The sequence below is a fragment of the Haliotis rubra genome, unplaced genomic scaffold, assembly GCF_003918875.1.
Source record: "Haliotis rubra isolate DU_JTF1 unplaced genomic scaffold, ASM391887v1 Scf1, whole genome shotgun sequence".
Lineage (NCBI taxonomy): Eukaryota > Metazoa > Mollusca > Gastropoda > Lepetellida > Haliotidae > Haliotis > Haliotis rubra.
The window spans coordinates 11,068,963-11,090,351 of NW_025764891.1; the positions used below are offsets into that span (position 1 = coordinate 11,068,963).

The following is a 21,389-nucleotide window of genomic DNA, read 5'->3' on the forward strand; positions in this document are numbered from 1 at the left end:
TATGATAAAAATGATCATAGATATCATACAGCATATTTTGAAGCTGTTCCTCTCCACCTCATACAGGATTACATCAATGAGAGCTGGGTGGATCTCTGTCAATGGTTTGATACTGCCACCCCAGAGGATTATGATACTCCTGGTGAATTACCCATCTATAAATCCAAACGCTCTTTTGTACAAGAAGAAGGCATCGGAATTGTTGGCTCCTTTGAATACCGTGCAGTGCACACTGATTACAGAATCCATATACCTTACCAATATTCATTCCCGACCCACACCTGTGGTCGCCAGATAGTCATATTCCTGCAAAAGGTACAGCACCTCGTTAATAAATGGATCTGTTAGCTCTGGGGAACGTATATTTGTCCTATGAACTTAGCCAACACAAAACGAAAGCGAAATACTCTGCACCGAAGCAGAACAAACTTAGCCAACATGAAACGAAAGCAAAATACACTGCACCGAAGCAGAACAAACTTAGCCAACACGAAACGAAAGCGAAATACACTGCACCGAAGCAGAACAAACTTAGCCAACACGAAACGAAAGCGAAATACACTGCACGAAGCAGAACAAACTTAGCCAACACGAGAAAGCGAAAGCGAAATACATCCCACCAAAGCCGGAACATACTTAGCCAACACGCCAACGAAAAGCGAAATACACCGTCCTGAAATGGAACAAACCTTACCCAGCACAAAGCGAAAACGAAATACACCGTCCCAATGTGGAACAAACTTAACCAACGCGAAATGAAAGCGAAACAAACCTACCAACGCGGAATGAACATAACCAATGTGAAACAAACGAAAATAAGCCGTACCGAAACAAAAAAAATAACGCGCAAAATGCTGTATTCGAGTGAATTAAACCGAACCTCAGCCAAACGTACAGGCCGAGCTGAAGCGAAATGAACAAAATTTCAGTGAAGTAAACTCAAAATAAACAAAAGCTAAAATAAAATAAAATTAAACAAAAATCCCTAAACAATTAAGATGTTTAAAATGTTGAAACTAACAAAATCAGCCAAATTAAAAAGGTACCTAACAATATATCCATACCCATTCATATGTACATACCCACGTACATTGTTTATTCCAATGCAAATAGCATCATTTCATTCCACGATTTTGTTTTCTTCCATGCATTAACAACTCAAAATTTATTTGCAGGGAAATATATCTCCATATATATTTACTTCATGTACATTTCATTTGTATGTACTCCGTACACTTGAAACCATCACAATAAGTTTTTATATATTTTGACTGCACACTAACTCTAATTTGTTTTGTATTTTCATGAAAATCAACTATCTGCATGGGATAATTGACAAATCAACTCCAAACTCGGGATGTGGAACCACCACAAGGCCTTCTTGCACCTCCATCACTTCAAGATTACCCAGTGCAGTGCCAAAACCAGCCAGATTCCACATTCAGACACCCTGATGACAACAGACACAACCTCTGCCCAAATACCAAGAGACACTAATATATATATATATAAATATTATTTACTGTACTACCAGTTTCATATGATTGTCCATACACTTAGTTTATACCATTGTCCATCTAAGAATCTTTTTTTTGTTTTTTTTGTCCAAGTTTGGGGACCAAACTTTTTCAGACAGCAGGAAGTTATCATGGAATAATAATTCATACGAAAATTCATTATTAATTATAACCTCTACAAGCGATATATTAGGATTCAGATATTAGGAAAATATAAATATAGAATATTAGTTTCATCATGTATCTGTAGTAGCTTAGAGAAAGACTCCAGTCAAGAGTAGTAAACTCATCTCACAGACATACTATTAAAAAGGTATAAGTTACAATATCACAGATGTTCAAGATAAATCCTAGCCTAAGGTTTCAAGAACTCAAACCTTACAGTAAGACAAAGTAATGTCTAGACGATTTAATGAACTGCTTTGATAAAGTAAATATGTCATCATCTCCATTAAAATATATTATGCAAACACTTTAAATTAGGGTCATTAAGCCATCTATTGTAACACCATAACTATCCAAGCAACATGTCAGCACAATTAGTGCCAGTTAAATTAGGAAGCTTCCAGGACATGTGTCAACACAATAAGTGCCAGATGAAATAGGATTAGCAGGATTAAGTAATCCCCCTGTCTGGTCATTTCATTTGTAGGACACACCCCATACCGCATATTCTGTATTTCATTGGTTAGTATAGGGAACACCCATTTTGTATCATTCAACGAATCATAATCTTTTTATTGTTTCAATTTTAGATAAATAGTCACCAACTACATTTGTTTGTCAGTAGGGTTTAGACTCCCAACACAGGTCATCTCTAACCCTCAGCCCAGAGGGTTGTACCGACTCTCTGTGGCCACCCCATGTTATTTTTGTTCTTGTTGATAAAATTGTAATTAGCTTCTTGTGACTTTGGACTCTTTGCTGAGCTAATTCCCCCCAAGCCGACCAGCACGCCAGATAGATAAGGGGTTTCACCAGAACCCTGACTTCGACCCAAGACCCGTATCATAATAGTTGGTGGAGAATCAACGATTTTCGGAACCTCGGAGCCCAGGAACTAACCACAACCAGTAACAAGAACATATGGAATAACAAGCGACTGCATCAACCTCTGATCTCAGCACTGGATTAAGGACCACCAACTCTTAAAGTTACCAACCAAGGAAGAAAAAGTCTTCAAAAATTGTAAGTACTACTTTACATTGTTGATTTCTTGTCTTTCTTAATTATAGTACGGTACATACTATAAGGTGTCATGGCCAATATGGAGTCTGGTATGGAAAGTAACTTTGCAAGTGAAATTCCAACTGTGTCCTTAGTTACGCCCCTTGCCAAAAGTGTAATTCAGGTAACATTTGGCACTGAAACAACAACTTGTTTAATAGATACAGGGGCATCCATTTGCTGCATTTCGTTTGCTTTTCTAAACAAAGCTTTCAACAACCCTGTACTTGGAAACTCACCCTTTCCACACATTCAAGGTGTTGGCGGCGAATTGCACAAAGTGTTGGGTTCAGTTGTGTTAGATTTTGTCATTGAAGATCAGGAATTTTCACAACAATTCTATGTCCTGCCCTCATTACCACAGTCAGTCCTACTAGGTGAAAACTTCCTCAATGACAACGATGCAGTCTTAGATTATAGCTGCCATTCCCTCATAATAGGCAACAGCACCTCAGATAGGCAATACATCAATTTCATTGCCACTTCAGTTCAAGAAATTTGTGGATAACCAAAGCAATAGATCAAATTTATATGCCCCCTCAGAGTGAAATTCATTATAAGGTAAAACTGCCTGAGGCAAAAGATGATTCCCTCATCCTCATTGAACCAATTGCCTCCCTCACTGCTCATTCTGAAGTAGCAGGTGGTAGGACCCTCTCAAAAGCGCACAGGAAAACTGCTACTTTTAGGCTTATGAATCCTTCCCAAGAAGAAAAGGTTTTAGACAAGGGTACAGTTGTAGGCAAATTTAGTCACATTGACAACCACTCTATCTTTGAAATTGACTGCAACCAACCTTTCATAAATACAGTTAACAATGACGTTAAGAAAACAGACAATGACACTAGGGATTATGTCAAAACTGCTCAAGATTTAGGATTCGACTTGACCAAGACTCAACTGACGCCTGACCAACAACAAAGACTACTCAGCTTTTTAGGACAAAATAGAGACATGTTTTCAACAAGCCTTGCAGATTTAGTAAAACCTGGCATGCACGAGCATGTAATTGACACGGGCAACCATCCCCCTGTTAAGTGTAGGCCTTATCGTCAGTCTCCTCATCTCCAAAAAGTCACTGAAGAACTTGTAGAAGATTTTCTCAAATATGATTTAATTGAGGAGTCCACTTCAATGTATTCAGCCCCCATCATCTTAATTAAGAAACGTGACGGCTCATATAGATTTGTTTGTGACTGCAGAAAATTAAATTCTGTCACATTACCAATGTCATGGCCACTCCCTGTTTTTGACGATGTTGTTGATCACATCGGCAATGGCCAAGCTACAATTTTTCTCCACTTTAGATCTTGCCAATGGCTTCTTCCAAGTGCCATTACACGAAGACTCAAAGCATAAAACTGCTTTTGTCACCCATCAAGGCCTTTATCAATTCAAACGTTTGCCCCAGGGTTTGTCTAATTCTCCACTTTGTTTTCAGCAACTCATGAGCAAAGTTCTAAGAAAATTGCTTTTCAAAGTTGCGTTGATTTACATTGATGATTTGATAATCTACAGCAAAAACTTTGAAGAACATCTCCAACATTTGGAGCAAGTCTTCTACTATCTCAAACAGGCAAAATTAACACTAAGCCATCAAAATGCCATTTTGCAACAGACAAGGTTTCATTTCTTGGTCATGTTTTATCCTGCGGAGGTGTTCAAGTTGATGACAAAAAAGGTCGAAGCAATTAAAACCTTCCCAAGTTGATGACAAAAGGTCGAAGCAATTAAAATCCTTCCCAATACCCAAATCACAAAACAGGTTCGTTCATTTTAGGCCTCACAAACTTTTACAGAAAATATGTGAAAGATTATGCTAAAATAGCACTGCCATTGAATGCATTGTTAAAAAAGCATTCAGAGGCAGAAACTGGTAAGAAACCAAAGTTCCAGTGGTCACTTGAGTCTGATCAGGCTTTCAACACACTCAAACATGCTATGTGTAACACACCCGTTCTGGCTTATCCAGACTTTGACAAAGAATTTTTTCTCGCAACTGATGCCAGCGATATGAGCATAGGGTTTGTCTTAAGTCAAAAAGACAAGAAGAATAATGAACACCCTATAGCTTTTGGAGGCAGAGCTCTTCACCGCAGTGAGAAGAACTGGAGCATCACAGAAAAAGAAGGTTTAGCTTTAGTTGAAGCCATTAGATCATTTCGTCCATACCTTGCAAATTCCCAATTCACTGTCTACACAGACCACATCGCATTGAAGTGGCTCAAATCCATCAAGGATGCCACAGGTAGGTTAGGGCGATGGTCATTAGAACTGTCTACCTATACTTTTGATATCGTTCATCGCAGCGGCAAAGCCAACGGGAATGCCGATGCGCTCTCACGCAGGGAATATGAGCAAAATATTAACTGTCAGAATCAAACAGAAGAAGATGCTGAGAAAACCGTCTTTACAGTAACTTCACTTGGGAAAAGAAGCCATACCAACATTTCAACAAGCCCACAACTATCCTCACACGTCACCCAATCAATTCAGACTGAGGATGATTGCATAACAAGTGACATAACAACACAGACAACTCATTTGTCTGTCACCTTTGAATATGAAGCGGACTACCAAACAGTACCAGCAAACGTTGTTGCAGCATTACACGCTACAAGTGACGATGTCACACAAGCCACAATGGTTCAGGTAAATATTAATGCACATCCCAACTTACGTCATCTACAAAGGATTTGTCCAGATTTCACACAGATTTTTGACTACAAAGAAGATGATGTCCTTACAGAAAATGAAAAGGATCGCCAAAAGGTTCTTATTGAAGCCACTACCTTTGAAATCGATGAAGGAATTTTATACATATTTGTCCCACAGAGACAGAAGGGCCATGCGGACAAATTCATTAAACAGCTGGCAGTTCCAAGAACTCTCAGGAATCAGGTCCTGAGATCCTACCACGATTCCGAGTTTGGCAGTTGCCACCATGGAAAAGAAAGGATGCACAACACCATGAGACCAAAATACTACTGGCCCAAGATGTACACCGAAATTGCGACATATATCCAGACATGTGAGGTATGTCAACAGACCAAGAGGCACTACCACAGCAAAAAGGCAACTCTATGTCCACTACCTGTTCAAGAAGTCTTCACCCGATGGCATGTTGACACCCTTCTCCTTTGCCAACAACACCAGATAAGTACAAACACATTTTGGTCATCACTGATGCAGCATCTAGATGGTGTGAAGCCTTTCCCCTCAGAACCCAAGAAGCCACAGAGGTAGCAGATGTTCTCGTGAGAGAAATATTTTGCCGGTATGGCGCTCCAAGGACCTTAATTTCAGACAGAGGTCAGAACTTCATGTCCAAATTAATCAAGGCTATTTGTGAACTTTTGGCCATCAAATTCACTCATACTAGCCCATACCATCCCCAAACAAATAGCTGTGTAGAAAGGCTCAATTCCTACATCAATCAATCACTAAGAGCCTATTGTAACAAAACTCAAAATAATTGGCCCCGGTTGCTTCCAGGCATCATGATGGCCTATCGGATGGCTCCAAATTCATCAACTCAAAAGTCCCCTTTTGTTATGCTTTTTGGTGGAGAAATGAGAGCTTTCACAAGATGTTTCGTTAATTCCAAAGGAAAATTTAGGCCACAACCACAAAAGCTATCTTTCAAATTTGCTTGAGGAGTTAGAAATTACAAGGACTATTGCATCTGAAAACACCACTCGGGCAAAGGAGGTGTATTCTGAACAATACAATCGTAAGGCTAAAGAGCCAGATTTCTCCCCAGGCCAAAGAGTTTGGCTATATTGTCAAAAAGTAGAAAAAGGCCTCTGCAACAAGTTAACAAAAAAATGGTATGGCAGTTACTACATTGTTCATTTAGGTCCAAATTTCACCTACAAACTGCGCTGAAGTTCTGACGACAAATTACACAAACCACTGGTCCATGCCAACCGTCTGAAGCCATATTTCGATCCAGCTGAACGCCCACAGTATCCGCCAGAACCATACCTCAACAACAGCAACAATATGGATTCAGACGTCGTAGATGACAACGAGGAACAAGTCAACGACCCACAGCTTGACAGCAACAACGCCCAGTCAACAAGTTCAACAAAGGTTCAATCGCCTGTACAACAGAGAGGTAAGAAAACCAATCCAAATACTCCTACGAAGAAGAAAGCAACTCCGGAAAACTCTGCTGGCCCCAGTGCAACAGTTACTAAGCAGAAGCAGAGCACCCCAGGTCCAAGTAATCCAACCAATCGCAAGGAGAAAGGAAATACAAACAAGGGAAAACGAGGAATAAACAACAAGCATCATCAGCCAAAATCAAGGCCACAATCAGAAGCAAGTCAAGTTCAACAACCAACCCAACAACCAACGTCAACAAATGATGCCAAGGTTTTCAATCCTGATGACATTCACTCAATTCTTGCTTCCAAGAGAGCAAATAACAAAATCTACTACAGAGTGAAATGGACGGATCCTGAAAGAGGAAAGACATGGGAAAGAATATGGCAGCAGCATTCCAGACTCAATTCGGAGAGAATTTCACGTCAAGAGAAACATGTCAGGAAAACGACGAAAACGGCCAGTGAAGAATCACAAATTTTTCAACCAAAGAGAATCAACACAAAACGATAAATCAGTCAATGTACTGTCAAAAAGTTTCAGACAGCAATCAATCATTACAGACCCAGTATTGGACGTGGAACCATACCCAATGGAACCTATACACCTACGTGAAATCAATCAAAATATAAAGAGAGTTGTGGGCATTGAAATAGTTCAAGGAGACTGCTATGTCAAAGTCTCGTATAACTATGACAAAAATGATCATAGATATCATACAGCATATTTTGAAGCTGTTCCTCTCCACCTCATACAGGATTACATCAATGAGAGCTGGGTGGATCTCTGTCAATGGTTTGATACTGCCACCCCAGAGGATTATGATACTCCTGGTGAATTACCCATCTATAAATCCAAACGCTCTTTTGTACAAGAAGAAGGCATCGGAATTGTTGGCTCCTTTGAATACCGTGCAGTGCACACTGATTACAGAATCCATATACCTTACCAATATTCATTCCCGACCCACACCTGTGGTCGCCAGATAGTCATATTCCTGCAAAAGGTACAGCACCTCGTTAATAAATGGATCTGTTAGCTCTGGGGAACGTATATTTGTCCTGTCATTTCACTTTGTGTTACCTGATGTCACTAGTTGTGAGCAAATGACATCAGCCTGATCATCTGAGTTATTTGCATCACAACAGATTTTGAGCATTGATCTGATCAACCAATCTCAAATGCAAAGTGAACTCATATGAACTTAGCCAACACGAAACGAAAGCGAAATACTCTAGACCGTAGCAGAACAAACTTAGCCAACACGAAACGAAAGCGAAATACACTGCACCGAAGCAGAACAACTTTAGCCAACACGAAACGAAAGCAAAATACACTGCACCGAAGCAGAACAAACTTAGCCAACACGAAACGAAAGCGAAATACATCCCACCGAAGCGGAACAAACTTAGCCAACATGAAACAAAAGCGAAATACACTGCACCGAAGCAGAACAAACTTAGCTAACACGAAACGAAAGCGAAATACACTGCACCGAAGCAGAACAAACTTAGCCAACACGAAACGAAAGCAAAATACACTGCACCAAAGCAGAACAAACTTAGCCAACACGAAACGAAAGCGAAATACATCCCACCGAAGCGGAACAAACTTAGCCAACACGAAACGAAAGCGAAATACACCGTCCTGAAATGGAACAAACCTTACCCAGCACAAAACGAAAACGAAATACACCGTCCCAATGTGGAACAAACTTAACCAACGCGAAATGAAAGCGAAACAAACCTACCAACGCGGAATGAACATAACCAATGTGAAACAAACGAAAATAAGCCGTACCGAAACAAAAAAAATAACGCGCAAAATGCTGTATTCGAGTGAATTAAACCGAACCTCAGCCAAACGTACAGGCCGAGCTGAAGCGAAATGAACAAAATTTCAGTGAAGTAAACTCAAAATAAACAAAAGCTAAAATAAAATAAAATTAAACAAAAATCCCTAAACAATTAAGATGTTTAAAATGTTGAAACTAACAAAATCAGCCAAATTAAAAAGGTACCTAACAATATATCCATACCCATTCATATGTACATACCCACGTACATTGTTTATTCCAACGCAAATAGCATCATTTCATTCCAGGTCACGACTGTCATTTTGTTTTCTTCCATGCATTAACAACTCAAAATTTATTTGCAGGGAAATGTATCTCCATATATATTTACTTCATGTACATTTCATTTGTATGTACTCTGTACACTTGAAACCATCACAATAAGTTTTTATATATTTTGACTGCACACTAACTCTCATTTGCTTTGTATTTTCATGAAAATCAACTATCTGCATGGGATAATTGACAAATCAACTCCAAACTCGGGATGTGGAACCACCACAAGGCCTTCTTGCACCTCCATCACTTCAAGATGACCCAGTGCAGTGCCAAAACCAGCCAGATTCCACATTCAGACACCCTGATGACAACAGACACAACCTCTGCCCAAATACCAAGGGACAATAATATATATATATATATAAATATTATTTACTGTACTACCAGTTTCATATGATTGTCCATACACTAAGTTAATACCATTGTCCATCTAAGAATCATTTTTTTTATATTTTTGTTCAAGTTTGGGGACCAAACTTTTTCAGACAGCGGGGAAGTTATCATGGAATAATAATTCATACGAAAATTCATTATTAATTATAACCTCTACAAGCGATATATTAGGATTCAGATATTAGGAAAATATAAATATAGAATATTAGTTTCATCATGTATCTGTAATAGCTTAGAGAAAGACTCCAGTCAAAAGTAGTAAACTCATCTCACAGACATACTATTGAAAAAGGTATAAGTTACAATATCACAGATGTTCAAGATAAATCCTAGCCTAAGGTTTCAAGGACTCAAACCTTTCAGTAAGACAAAGTAATGTCTAGACGATTTTATGAACTGCTTTGATAAAGTAAATATGTCATCATCTCCATTAAAATATATTATGCAAACACTTTAAATTAGGGTCATTAAGCCATCTATTGTAACACCATAACTATCCAAGCAACATGTCAGCACAATTAGTGCCAGTTAAATTAGGAAGCTTCCAGGACATGTGTCAACACAATTAGTGCCAGTTGAAATAGGATTAGCAGGATTAAGTACTCCCCTGTCTGGTCATTTCATTTGTAGGACACACCCCATACCGCATATTCTGTATTTCATTGGTTAGTATAGGGAACACCCATTTTGTATCATTCAACGAATCATAATCTTTTTATTGTTTCAATTTTAGATAAATAGTCACCAACTACATTTGTTTGTCAGTAGGGTTTAGACTCCCAACACAGGTCATCTCTAACCCTCAGCCCAGAGGGTTGTACCGACTCTCTGTGGCCACCCCATGTTATTTTTGTTCTTGTTGATAAAATTGTAATTAGCTTCTTGTGACTTTGGACTCTTTGCTGAGCTAATTCCCCCCAAGCAGACCAGCACGCCAGATAGATAAGGGGTTTCACCAGAACCCTGACTTTGACCCAAGACCCGTATCATAATACAATACTAAAGCCCTAAATGAAGTCTAGATTTCCTCGGATTCTGAATCTCCTTTCTCACTGGGTCTTCTTATCAATTTAAAAGGAATTGTTTGTTTTGATAAAAATATATATTTTCAGCGACTAAGCATTAGTCTTATGTTGAGGCATCTTTTTAGAGTAACTGAATACTTTGTGTCTTTTAATTTGAACTTGAAACTTCAAAGTCAAACATCTTGCTGGAGAGACATCTGTCCTGATGATCTAGTGAAAAGAGTATCTGCAGGGGTTCAGTGCCCCAGATGCATCATACCGTAACATGTTAAATGATGGTACTTTTTGTTGCCCTGCCTGGTGCTCGGCATTCAAGGGAGATAACAAGGGCTGACTTGGTGATGAGATCACTATGAGGAACGGGGCCCAGGGAAAATGGTGGCCAATACATGATACATGGTCCATATTGATGTGATAATACACAATCAGCTGGGTTGTACATTGTATACGTCAAATGCCCACGTTGTCTAAGGTTAGCTGAGCTGAGCTGCATCCGTTGGAAACAGAAAAGATAATAATTGTGGGTTTGAATCCTGCTTTGATCTGATTTTGTTTTGCTGAGTGAGCACCACAGCCATGCTCATAGACTTGCATCACTTCAGACTTTTCGCCCACATTGAGCTGTTAAACAGTGAAATGACTGGAATACTGTTCATAGCATGGGAGGAGGGGTAGCCTAGTGGTTAAAGTGTTCACTCGTCACTCTGAAGACCCGGGTTCAATTACCCACATCTGTACAATGTGTGAAGCCCATTTCTGGTGTCCCCCACTGTGATATTGCTGGAATATTGCTAAAAGCGACGTAAAATCGAAATCAGTCAGTCAGTTATAGCAACATTTAACTGACTTGCTTACACATTTATGACAGGGAAGGTGTACTTCAGCATAAGAACATCTTCGTTACTTTGTTCTGTCACCTTTGTGTTTCCTCATCATATTGTGCTTTCTTACAGACTCTGCATCCGAGCTATACAAGCAACAGTCTGGCCTAGTGCCATCATGAAAGTCAAACAGCTCGAGAAGGAGCTTATAGATTGTGACCAGCAGACCACAATCACCACGGAAACAACCATCAGGGAGGCAGTGGACAATTCTCCTGACTCCGCCCGTAAAGGAGGCAACCCACAGCTGAACAAATTAAGTGTCGACTACAGACAGCGAGTGCGCGAGCGGCACAAGTTCCCCTCTGACCAAACAGTGGACAGTGTCAGCCCTATATGAACATTGAAGGAGACAGTATGCTGAATCATTGTATAGAATATGCCAACTGTTATTTGGATTCTGTGGGATGATGAACAGTCAAATGTCAAATATGTTGGAGAAATCCCATATTGGAAGGTTGAAACCAGAGGGTTTGCATGTGGAATTTTTGAAGATTTTTTTCTCTTTTTTTGAAGAATTTTTTACAAGATCACGTGGAACCTGTCAAACATTATATACTTTTCTACAGACTGGCCACCAATTTTTTAACCACATTCTCCGAAAAAAGATTTTCCACAGCACTGGACAAGGGTCATACTTTCTATATGCGTCACTTTTCTCACAAGACCACTCACTTCATGGGATCAATAAGGTAACATGTAGATGAACTTATGAATCTATAAGACAACATGGATGTTCTGTGAGGTCATTGCGACATTATTCTGATCATTTCATTCAGGATATGTCTTAGTACTGTGGAAGCATGTTATGTACGGTTGTGTTGCGTATGACACAATCACCACAAGTTTTATATGCTGCATCGACACAAGTGTATACGTTCAGCCCTACAGCCTGTCAACTGACATACAGTCTGTACAAAATGACTCCAAGATCTCAGGAACAGTGTTGTGGGAAAATGCAGGTACTTTCATGTGTAATAACTGGCTAAATATTTGTGTTAAAGGCAAAATATTTGTAATTTTTAATGCATATTTTTGTCTGTATTGTTTGAATAACTTCAGTTCAAGATATGTTTTTTGAACAAATATTTCTTGACCTAATAATTTACAATAATTATATTGGATCTCAGCTCTAACCATATGAAACAAGAAATTGGTAACACCTGAAATTTAGTTGTTCCTGAATTGGCCTTTAGTAATGTTTTCCAAACAGCTTATTTTGAATGTAGGTTGAGCATGAGCCAATGCATGGAACTTGGTTGTTCCTAAATAGGCCTTGGGTATTGTTTTCAAAACAACTTATTTGAATGTAGGTTGAACATGACCCAATACATGGAACTTGGTTGTTCCTAAATAGGCCTTGAGTAATATTTTCCAAACAACTTATTTTGAATGTAGGTTGAACGTGACCCAGTGCATGATGGGCTGAGATGTAACTATCAAAACAATAATATTCAACAGCAACATTCCTGATAGAGGAGGCTGGTTGTTCTTTGATGTCTTTGTTAAATGCTCTCAAAGATGTTTGCTGTGATAATGCAGTGTCAGACCTGTGGCAATCTGCGTAGTCCCAGCCTCCAGGCTAATAGCCGAGGGAGTCAAGTTTTAAAATCTCCATTTATTTTCTCAAATATAACCTTCGGGTGATTTCTTACCATAATTTCTTGGTAAACTTTCGAGAGGTTTGAGTTTTTAGTTTCCCAAATAAACAAGATAATGGGAATATTAGCATGAAGAACAGACTTTGTTTGTTGAGTATTTGATTGCTTATTTTATGAATGGGACCAGAAACAGTCCAAAAACAGAATTGATATATCTGCAGATATTGATCTCTACTTCCTGTAAATTAGGTCATAATTTTTATATTTGTATGGATCACAATTCCATCAACCCTATGTTGTTTATGATTTAACAAAACTAATCCAAAATTATGCATAATTACTCAAGTGAAAAAGGACAAAAGAGGAAGCTGTCAGCTCATGGCACTCATGAGATGAATTCATAGTTTTTAACTTATTGTCTAATTTCAGATTCTTCTTTTTCCTCTCCTACAACTCTTCTCACCGTCGACACAAAAAATAAGACCGATAAGCAAATGATTAAATAATGGCCATGTTTGACATTACCATTACAGTGGTTTTGGTTATTTGGTTGTTATCCGGTGTTTATATTTCAAAATAATAGTTGTTATAAACTTATGAAATACTTTGGCATTATTAAGCTGATGTTTTGGCCTGCAGAAATCAAATGAGAAATGTGATTTGATGTCAATTAATAGTGGGCTACATAATTCATAAAATCACCATAAATTTGGACCAAATGCATAAAGACTTTAACTGAAGTGAAAACAACCATTGTGGACAACAGTGAGAAATACGACTGTAGAAACAAACAATTACTGACATCTGTAGGACAGTTCTGTAATATACTGCTGTTATAAAGTGCTGAATTTATGTACATGTTTATATAGTATTACAAGGTCAAACACATTCAACAAAGCAAAATCACACTTTTAACAAATGTGATTATGATAAACAAATTGAGCATGTCAATCAAAAAGCTGAATTTGTTGATGGCAAATTAATCTTTTCATCTATTAATTCAACATGAGCAACTGAGGTTGTAGGTTGAATATGAGAGGTAACTATATTATGCTGCTGGTTAATGTATTGTTCTGTGAGGCACTGCTGCCCAAGGGGAGATAACCCATTTTGTTTGAATAGTGCTCTTCTGTACATAAAACCAAATATGTCACTTTTTTACTTGATTTAACATGTTTTGTTCAAATTGTTAAGAATATGGAGTATGTTGTAGCAAGTAAGAATATACTCAGTTTTCAACATTACTTTAAAATGGCCTTAAGTCATTCAGAGGAATCTGTGTAAGACATCTAAGATAGAAATTAAATGACATTTGTATTGAGGAAACACCAACATTGTTCTGGAAGTTTTGTAAAAAAATATTTAAATTTGATATGAATTGTGATGATGACGATGATGATGATTATTATTGCAATCGACGTTATATGGTTTGCAAGGTAATCAGAAGCATGAATTTAGTTCCGTTTACTACAACAAATAGTCCCGCCGGTGAAGTGAATGCTTTGGGTTATAGACTGTAATTGATTTCAGATTAACATGGTAATTCAGTTTTCTTACATCCATGGGATTATTTGTCATGGATATGAGATATCCATGGCTATGTGCATTTTGGTTCATGTGATATATATATATACCTGGTATGCTGATTTTTCAAGATTGTGAGGGAGCTGTGGGGTAGCCTAGTGGTTATTGCATTTGCTCGTCGTGCTGAAAACCCGGGTTCGATTCCCCACCTGGGTACAATGTGTGAAGCCCATTACTGGTGTCCCCTCGCCGTGATATTGCTGGAATATTGCTAAAAGCGGCGTAAGACTAGACTCATTCACTTACTCACTCAAGATTGTGAGGAATTTAGAAATTGATCAAGATACTGTTTTTTGTTGATGTTAGAAAAATGATATAAAACTGCTGAATTTTATGCAATGGTAGGTCCTGCAGATTCTGAAACAATTACCGGTATATTCAATACAGCCCATGCATGTCTGTTTGAAGAAAATCTGTGTTCCTTTTAATTATATTTTGTTATGATAATTTAAGAACCATTTGTTCTACATGTACATATACAGCACAATGCTTAGTTCTGGTCAATACTGTTGTCCCAGAAAAACTTTCAATGCCTCTATCATTATTTGTGTCGGACAGCTTTAATTATGCATATTGTAACAAGTCAGTGGTGTACAAGACTTGGGCTATGCAAGCTGATGTGGCTAGGTTTTCTGTAAATTGCGACATTTTCATGTCTGAAACTACTGGGTCAATGAAACTGTACAAATCAATCAACACATCTCAATTTCAAGATGGCCACACGTAGTCAACTGTATACTCAACATTCGGCAAGTGTTACACATGAAACTGTACAAATCAATCAACACACCTCAATTTCAAGATGGCCACACGTAGTCAACTGTATACTCAACATTCGGCAAGTGTTACTCATGAAACTGTACAAATCAATCAACACACCTCAATTTCAAGATGGCCACATGTAGTCAACTGTATACTCAACATTCGGCAAGTGTTACTCATGAAACTGTTTAAATCCTTGCGGTTTTGTTTGTTTGTTGATTAACACTGCACTTATATGCAAGGGATGCGACCATGGCCTTGAAACGATGGAGTCTTTGCCAGAGTGGTACATTTCACTCACAATGCGACATGTGAAGATCCGGGTTAAGATCGGTCTTTAGCAACCCATGCATGTCGTAAGAGGCGACTAACGTGATTGGGTGGTGAGGCTCGCTGACTTAGTTGACACATGTCATTGTATCCCAGTTGCATAGATGGATGCTCATTGGATTGTCAGCCATATAGCTGGAATATTGCTGCGTGTTGTTTTAAACAAACAAACAAACAAAACAACCACTCTCAGTGGTCACTCTCTTACAAAACCTTAACATGGAGATTGACAATTTTCTATCTTGGTGCACACAGTTGGCCTAGTTGGCTTTAGCACAATAATTGTCTACGTAGAGTTGTTAACCTTAGGTGTGCCAGGATCTGCTGACTGGTCTTGAATCCCAGACGCCCTGATTATGATCCTTGGATTGTAAGCATCACACAAGATTCCACACCATGTAACTGATATATAGCTGTAAGTTGTGATAAACAATGTACTCACTGTAATACCATCTTGTGGCACAAGCTAATAAAGCTAACCCACCCAATACATTATTTTCACTCTGAACTCATGCATGAATGTTTTTTTATGGAAAAATACAAATTGATGAATCAGAAGATTCAGGGGTACAATGATTGTTTTATTTATTGTTAATATATTTATATATGTACTAGTATTTCATCTGTATCATTTTCATAATTTCAATTGTTTTCACAAATCACGTGTCTCAGATTTGTACAATAATTTCTTATTCTTTTCCTACACTTTACACTCAGAATACTGCCGTGTTTGTACAAGTTTTCTTTGTATATCTACGTTGAGGTCAAAACCCTTTTGGGCTGGTATGACTGATACTGTTTTATGAGACAAATACTGAAGTGTTGATACCCATTTCTATGACTGGATTTGGTCTTTTCAACAAATGTTCTTTGTACCAGATGACAAAAGGTAAATTTTTATGCCCCCACCATATATCGCAGGGGCATATAGGGTTACCCTCGGTGTCCGTCCGTCCGTCCGTCCGTCCGTACGAAACAGGGAATGTATTCTATCCACTTCTCCAGCATAACCGCTCTGTGGAATTCAATGAACTTATACATGGGCTTTCTTGGGACTCTAATGGTGTGCATCTCATATTTTGTTTTTTTATTTTATTTGTTTTGTTTGTAAGTTTAGAGACATTGGAACTTAGGTACATTTTGCTGAATTTCTCTATGATGATAGTGTAATAGGGGATGAAGTCTATCCACTTCTCCACAAAAACTGCTCAACAGAATTGAATGAACTTCTACATGTCTTTTGTAGGGACTTGAAAGGTGTGCATTTCATAATTTTTTATGCAATTTCTTAATTTTGTCACTTTTACAGATGTTTGAAGTTAGTTGAATCTCGTTCTATTCAGCAAGTGTTTGTTCCATCCAACAGAGGGTGTACGTTATCCACTTCTCCTCAAAAACTACTTTATGGAATTCATTTAGATTACACATGTGCTTTATAGGGAGTCTAAAGGCATGCATTTCATATTTTGATTTTGTATTTTATTTATTTTTCCAATTTTAATGCCGTTTGAATTTAGATAAATTTTGTTGAATTTCTCTCTGAATATAGTGTTGTAGGGGGTGATGTCTATCCACTTCTCCACAAAAGCTGCTCAACAGAATTGATTGAACTTCTACGTGTGTTTCATTGGAACTCTAAAGGTGTGCATCTCATACCTTGTTCATCCCATTTCTAAATTTTGTCACTTTTACAGATGTTTGAACTTAGTTGAATTTGGTTCTATTCATCCAGTTCGTCCCATACAACAGGGGGTGTACTTTATCCACTTCTCCTCAAAAACCACTGCACAAAACTCATTTAGCTTACATATGTCTTTTATAGAGACTCTAAAGGTGTGCATCTCATATTTTGGTTCGTATTTTATAATTTTTTGTATGTTTAGAGACATTTGAACTTAGATAAATTTCCCTGAATTTCTCTCTGATGATAGTGAAATAGGGGATGAAGTCTATCCACTTCTCCACAAAAACTGCTCAACAGAATTGAATGAACTTCTACATGCCTTTTGTAGGGACTTTAAAGGTGTGCATTTCATAATTTTTTATGCAATTTCTTAATTTTGTCACTTTTACAGATGTTTGAAGTTAGTTGAATCTCGTTCTATTCAGCCAGTGTTCGTTCCATTCAACAAGGGGGTGTACGTTATCCACTTCTCCTCAAAAACTACTTTATGGAATTCATTTAGATTACACATGTGCTTTATAGGGAGTCTAAAGGCGTGCATCTCATATTTTGATTTTGTATTTTATTTATTTTTCCAATTTTAATGCCGTTTGAATTTAGATAAATTTTGTTGAATTTCTCTCTGAATATAGTGTTGTAGGGGGTGATGTCTATCCACTTCTCCACAAAAGCTGCTCAACAGAATTGATTGAGCTTCTACGTGTGTTTCATTGGAACTCTAAAGGTGTGCATCTCATACCTTGTTCATCCCATTTCTAAATTTTGTCACTTTTACAGATGTTTGAACTTAGTTGAATTTGGTTCTATATTCATCCAGTTCGTCCCATACAACAGGGGGTGTACTTTATCCACTTCTCCTCAAAAACCACTGCACAAAACTCATTTAGCTTACATATGTCTTTTATAGAGACTCTAAAGGTGTGCATCTCATATTTTGGTTTCGTATTTTATAATTTTTTGTATGTTTAGAGACATTTGAACTTAGATAAATGTTCCTGAATTTCTCTCTGATGATAGTGAAATAGGGGATGAAGTCTATCCACTTCTCCACAAAAACTGCTCAACAGAATTGATTAAGCTCATACATGTGTTTCATTGAGACACGAAAGGTGTGCATGTCATAGCTGCATAGATGTTTATTGAACTTGTTCGTGAATTTTGTTCAATTATTGATCTTTATATGATAATACGTTGTGTTATCTAACCCGTCAACACATTGTTTTTAGTGTTTTCAAGTACTTCAGTGGGACCTTGAATGTGTGATAATTTGTTTATGGTTCCATTCATGTATACAATTTTCGAGACTTTGTCTGAAATAAATAAATATATATGAATTTCTTTTGTGTTTTCTCTTTTGATTTTTTCCTGATTATTAAAGATGTGATTTTCAATCCATGTATGTGTCATTTTTTTGTGGTAATGAAATGAACACCTGCAGTGGCACTCCTGGCAGCCAACTTCCTCGTAGTGAGTGCAGGTAACATGAACAGCAAGACCAACATTACAAGGTAATCATTTTCTGTGTTTGTGTGAACTTGCACTCGACTTGTGGCTTTGTGTAGCTGTAGTCTGTGTAGCTCATTCTCCCATACTCTTGCACCATTCACCCTGTGGTAAACCTTCACCCAACTCGTGTCTCTTAACACCCCTGTTGTGCTTTTGGTTTGCTTGTATTCCCTTCAAAACTTACTATTGTCCACTTCAATCCCTTTAAGTATTCCCATATAGCATCACCTGAGTAAAACAGCTAGCTTCATGTCTTGCTTTTCATGGCTAAAGGGCTGTCAATTAATCATATGCATGTTTCTCCTTCTAATCCTAGATAAGATCAGCATGTTGCTTCCAGTAGCCGTCACATTAGCGATGCCTGTTCCACTAACTATCTTCACTTTGCAGATGCATCCTCTTATAGTCATAGTGCTGTAGCTACTACTTACACTCCGTAGATTAGAATCTTATAGTATTTTACCTTTCAGGAATTATTGATTCAATATGGATGAAAAGTTATAACTCACTGTTATATTCAGTGGAATATTTCTGTTAGTGGGCCATGCACTGGTAAACAATCCAGTTATAGTTATTATAGTAGGATGACAAAGAGTTTTGCTTCTACCCAGGAGACAAGTTTACAATTTGATGTCATGAGTTCCACACCAACAAAGAGGTCTGGTACAGACCAGGGATTAAGTACACCCGAGGAACTGCCCAGGTACACAAGTCCGATCAGTACACCCAAGAAGCTGCCCAGGTACACAAGTCCAATCAGTACACCTGAGAAGCATGCTGCTGGGAGACCGAAGACAAGCCTTACTTCAGTGGCTGTGGGTTTATTTTCATCACTGGATGACATTGACACTCAAATATCTGCATCACTCTATAAATTTGGTCAGGCCAGGTCTAATTCATATGATAATGGAATTCAGCAATTATCTCAAGCCTTGGAGAAACTGTCAACCCTCAGAAGCACATTGCCAAGAGACATCTCCCAAGTTGATCAGGAGTTTGCAATGGCTGTTGAAAGGATAACCATCCTTGAAAGACGGATCGTTAACATGGAGAGGACACAGCAGTACCTCCGTAATGAACTGAGTAAGAGACCTGCTGCTACTATAGCCAAGGATCCAACACACGAACTAGAGGATGATGATGATGATGTCTTGTTGTCAGCTCCAGATCCTTCTACTGATGACTCATTCTCATCTCAAACAGGACCTGCCACATATGCTAACCAGACGGATACAAATGATAATTAGAACACTCAAGACAAAAGACATGGATCTGAATAATCTACTGTTAATCACTAATCTTATGTTAATGTTTCATTACAAACTTTAATTGTGTTCAGTAAAGATTTGTTAATGTGTTACCCATTAGTCATAAGATGACACAAAAGATATACTTTTCAAACTTAGTAGTCTAAACTCTTAAGATTTTATCCTTATAAGTGTTTAAATTCACAGTGAACTGTGGTTTTGTTGTACTAAGATAATGTGTTTATTTCATTTATATTCACAGTAGACTGATACTTACTTCACAAGAAGGATAATGTTGTTTTAATGTATCAGATTCAAAACAATAAAGTTTGTTTCAGATTGCTGACTTGTGTGGATGAATTTATCTCATGTAAAGTACTCTAAAAGTACATAAAATATTCTTTCACTATGTCGTATCTAAAACCCTAACACAAATTACTTAGTTCTTCCCTAGAATACCTTAGAGTTACACATGGATAAATTGTACAATTACTACTTATGGTTCTACTAAGTCTTTGATTAACTTCCCACAGAACTCCTAATGTGTTTGCAGGTTCTTGATCATGCCGAAGGTCAGAAGGAAGGGTCGACGAGCCAGACTGGCTCAAATGAAGGAGTACCATCAAGAGAAAACTGCAGCTGAGCGGTAGGCATTGTGGCATTTACTCATGTCAATTATATATTCATAACTGGTTTCTTGGATTTGTTTATCATTGTCATCTAAATTTTCTTTGGGAATGTAGTACTCTGGTGTACTAACTTCAAGTTTACTGAAAATTAAGTTTGTGGACTACCCGTTCATTACATGCCATGTTCACGTAATAATAATGACTAAGCAGTTGATACAGATTCTTTCAAATTGTGACAATTTGATTGCTCAGAGTGAACAAGTTTTCTTACTGAGTGCAAAGTATATGTTCAGTGTTAATTTCAGAAATATCCCTGCTTCTGACAACGAAGACCCGGAGATACCTGTCCAAACTAGCTGTTGTACTGTGACACCCAGTCATGTATGTATACTACTGGCATGTACTCTTAGTCCAGCAATCATACTGTTAATAGTGTTATTGTTTCATGGTAACTTGAACTTTAATCAGTAGCTGTTGTCTTTTGAAGAATATATGTTTGGAAAACAATAAACTGGTAAAACTGTATATCATGTTTCTTTCTTTCCTTAATTTTCTACTGATTATTTGAGATCAATTAATAATGAAAACAAGTATATACATTTATATCAAAAAGTGAAAATAAGCATTATATGTTTTTCCTTTTTTGTTTTACAGAATGATGATTTGCAGTTAGCAATCTTCAGTGGACTAAATCCACAGAGTGTTCTGGATGGTGAACTGGACATACAATTATTGGATTATGCAGACTACCTACTGGCA

At 37.8% G+C, this 21,389-nt stretch overlaps 1 protein-coding gene across 1 annotated transcript in view; it reads left to right on the top strand.

Moving 5' to 3' along the window:
* The window catches only part of LOC124274919 (phospholipid-transporting ATPase VD-like), a 102,296-nt gene extending 90,669 nt beyond the window's left edge, over nucleotides 1-11,627 (top strand). Inside the window, exon 28 of the mRNA XM_046710640.1 lies at nucleotides 11,360-11,627. Coding sequence (XP_046566596.1) covers nucleotides 11,360-11,627 — 268 coding nt within the window. The remainder of the gene's footprint in view (nucleotides 1-11,359) is intronic.
* The last annotated feature ends 9,762 nt before the right edge of the window (nucleotides 11,628-21,389 follow it).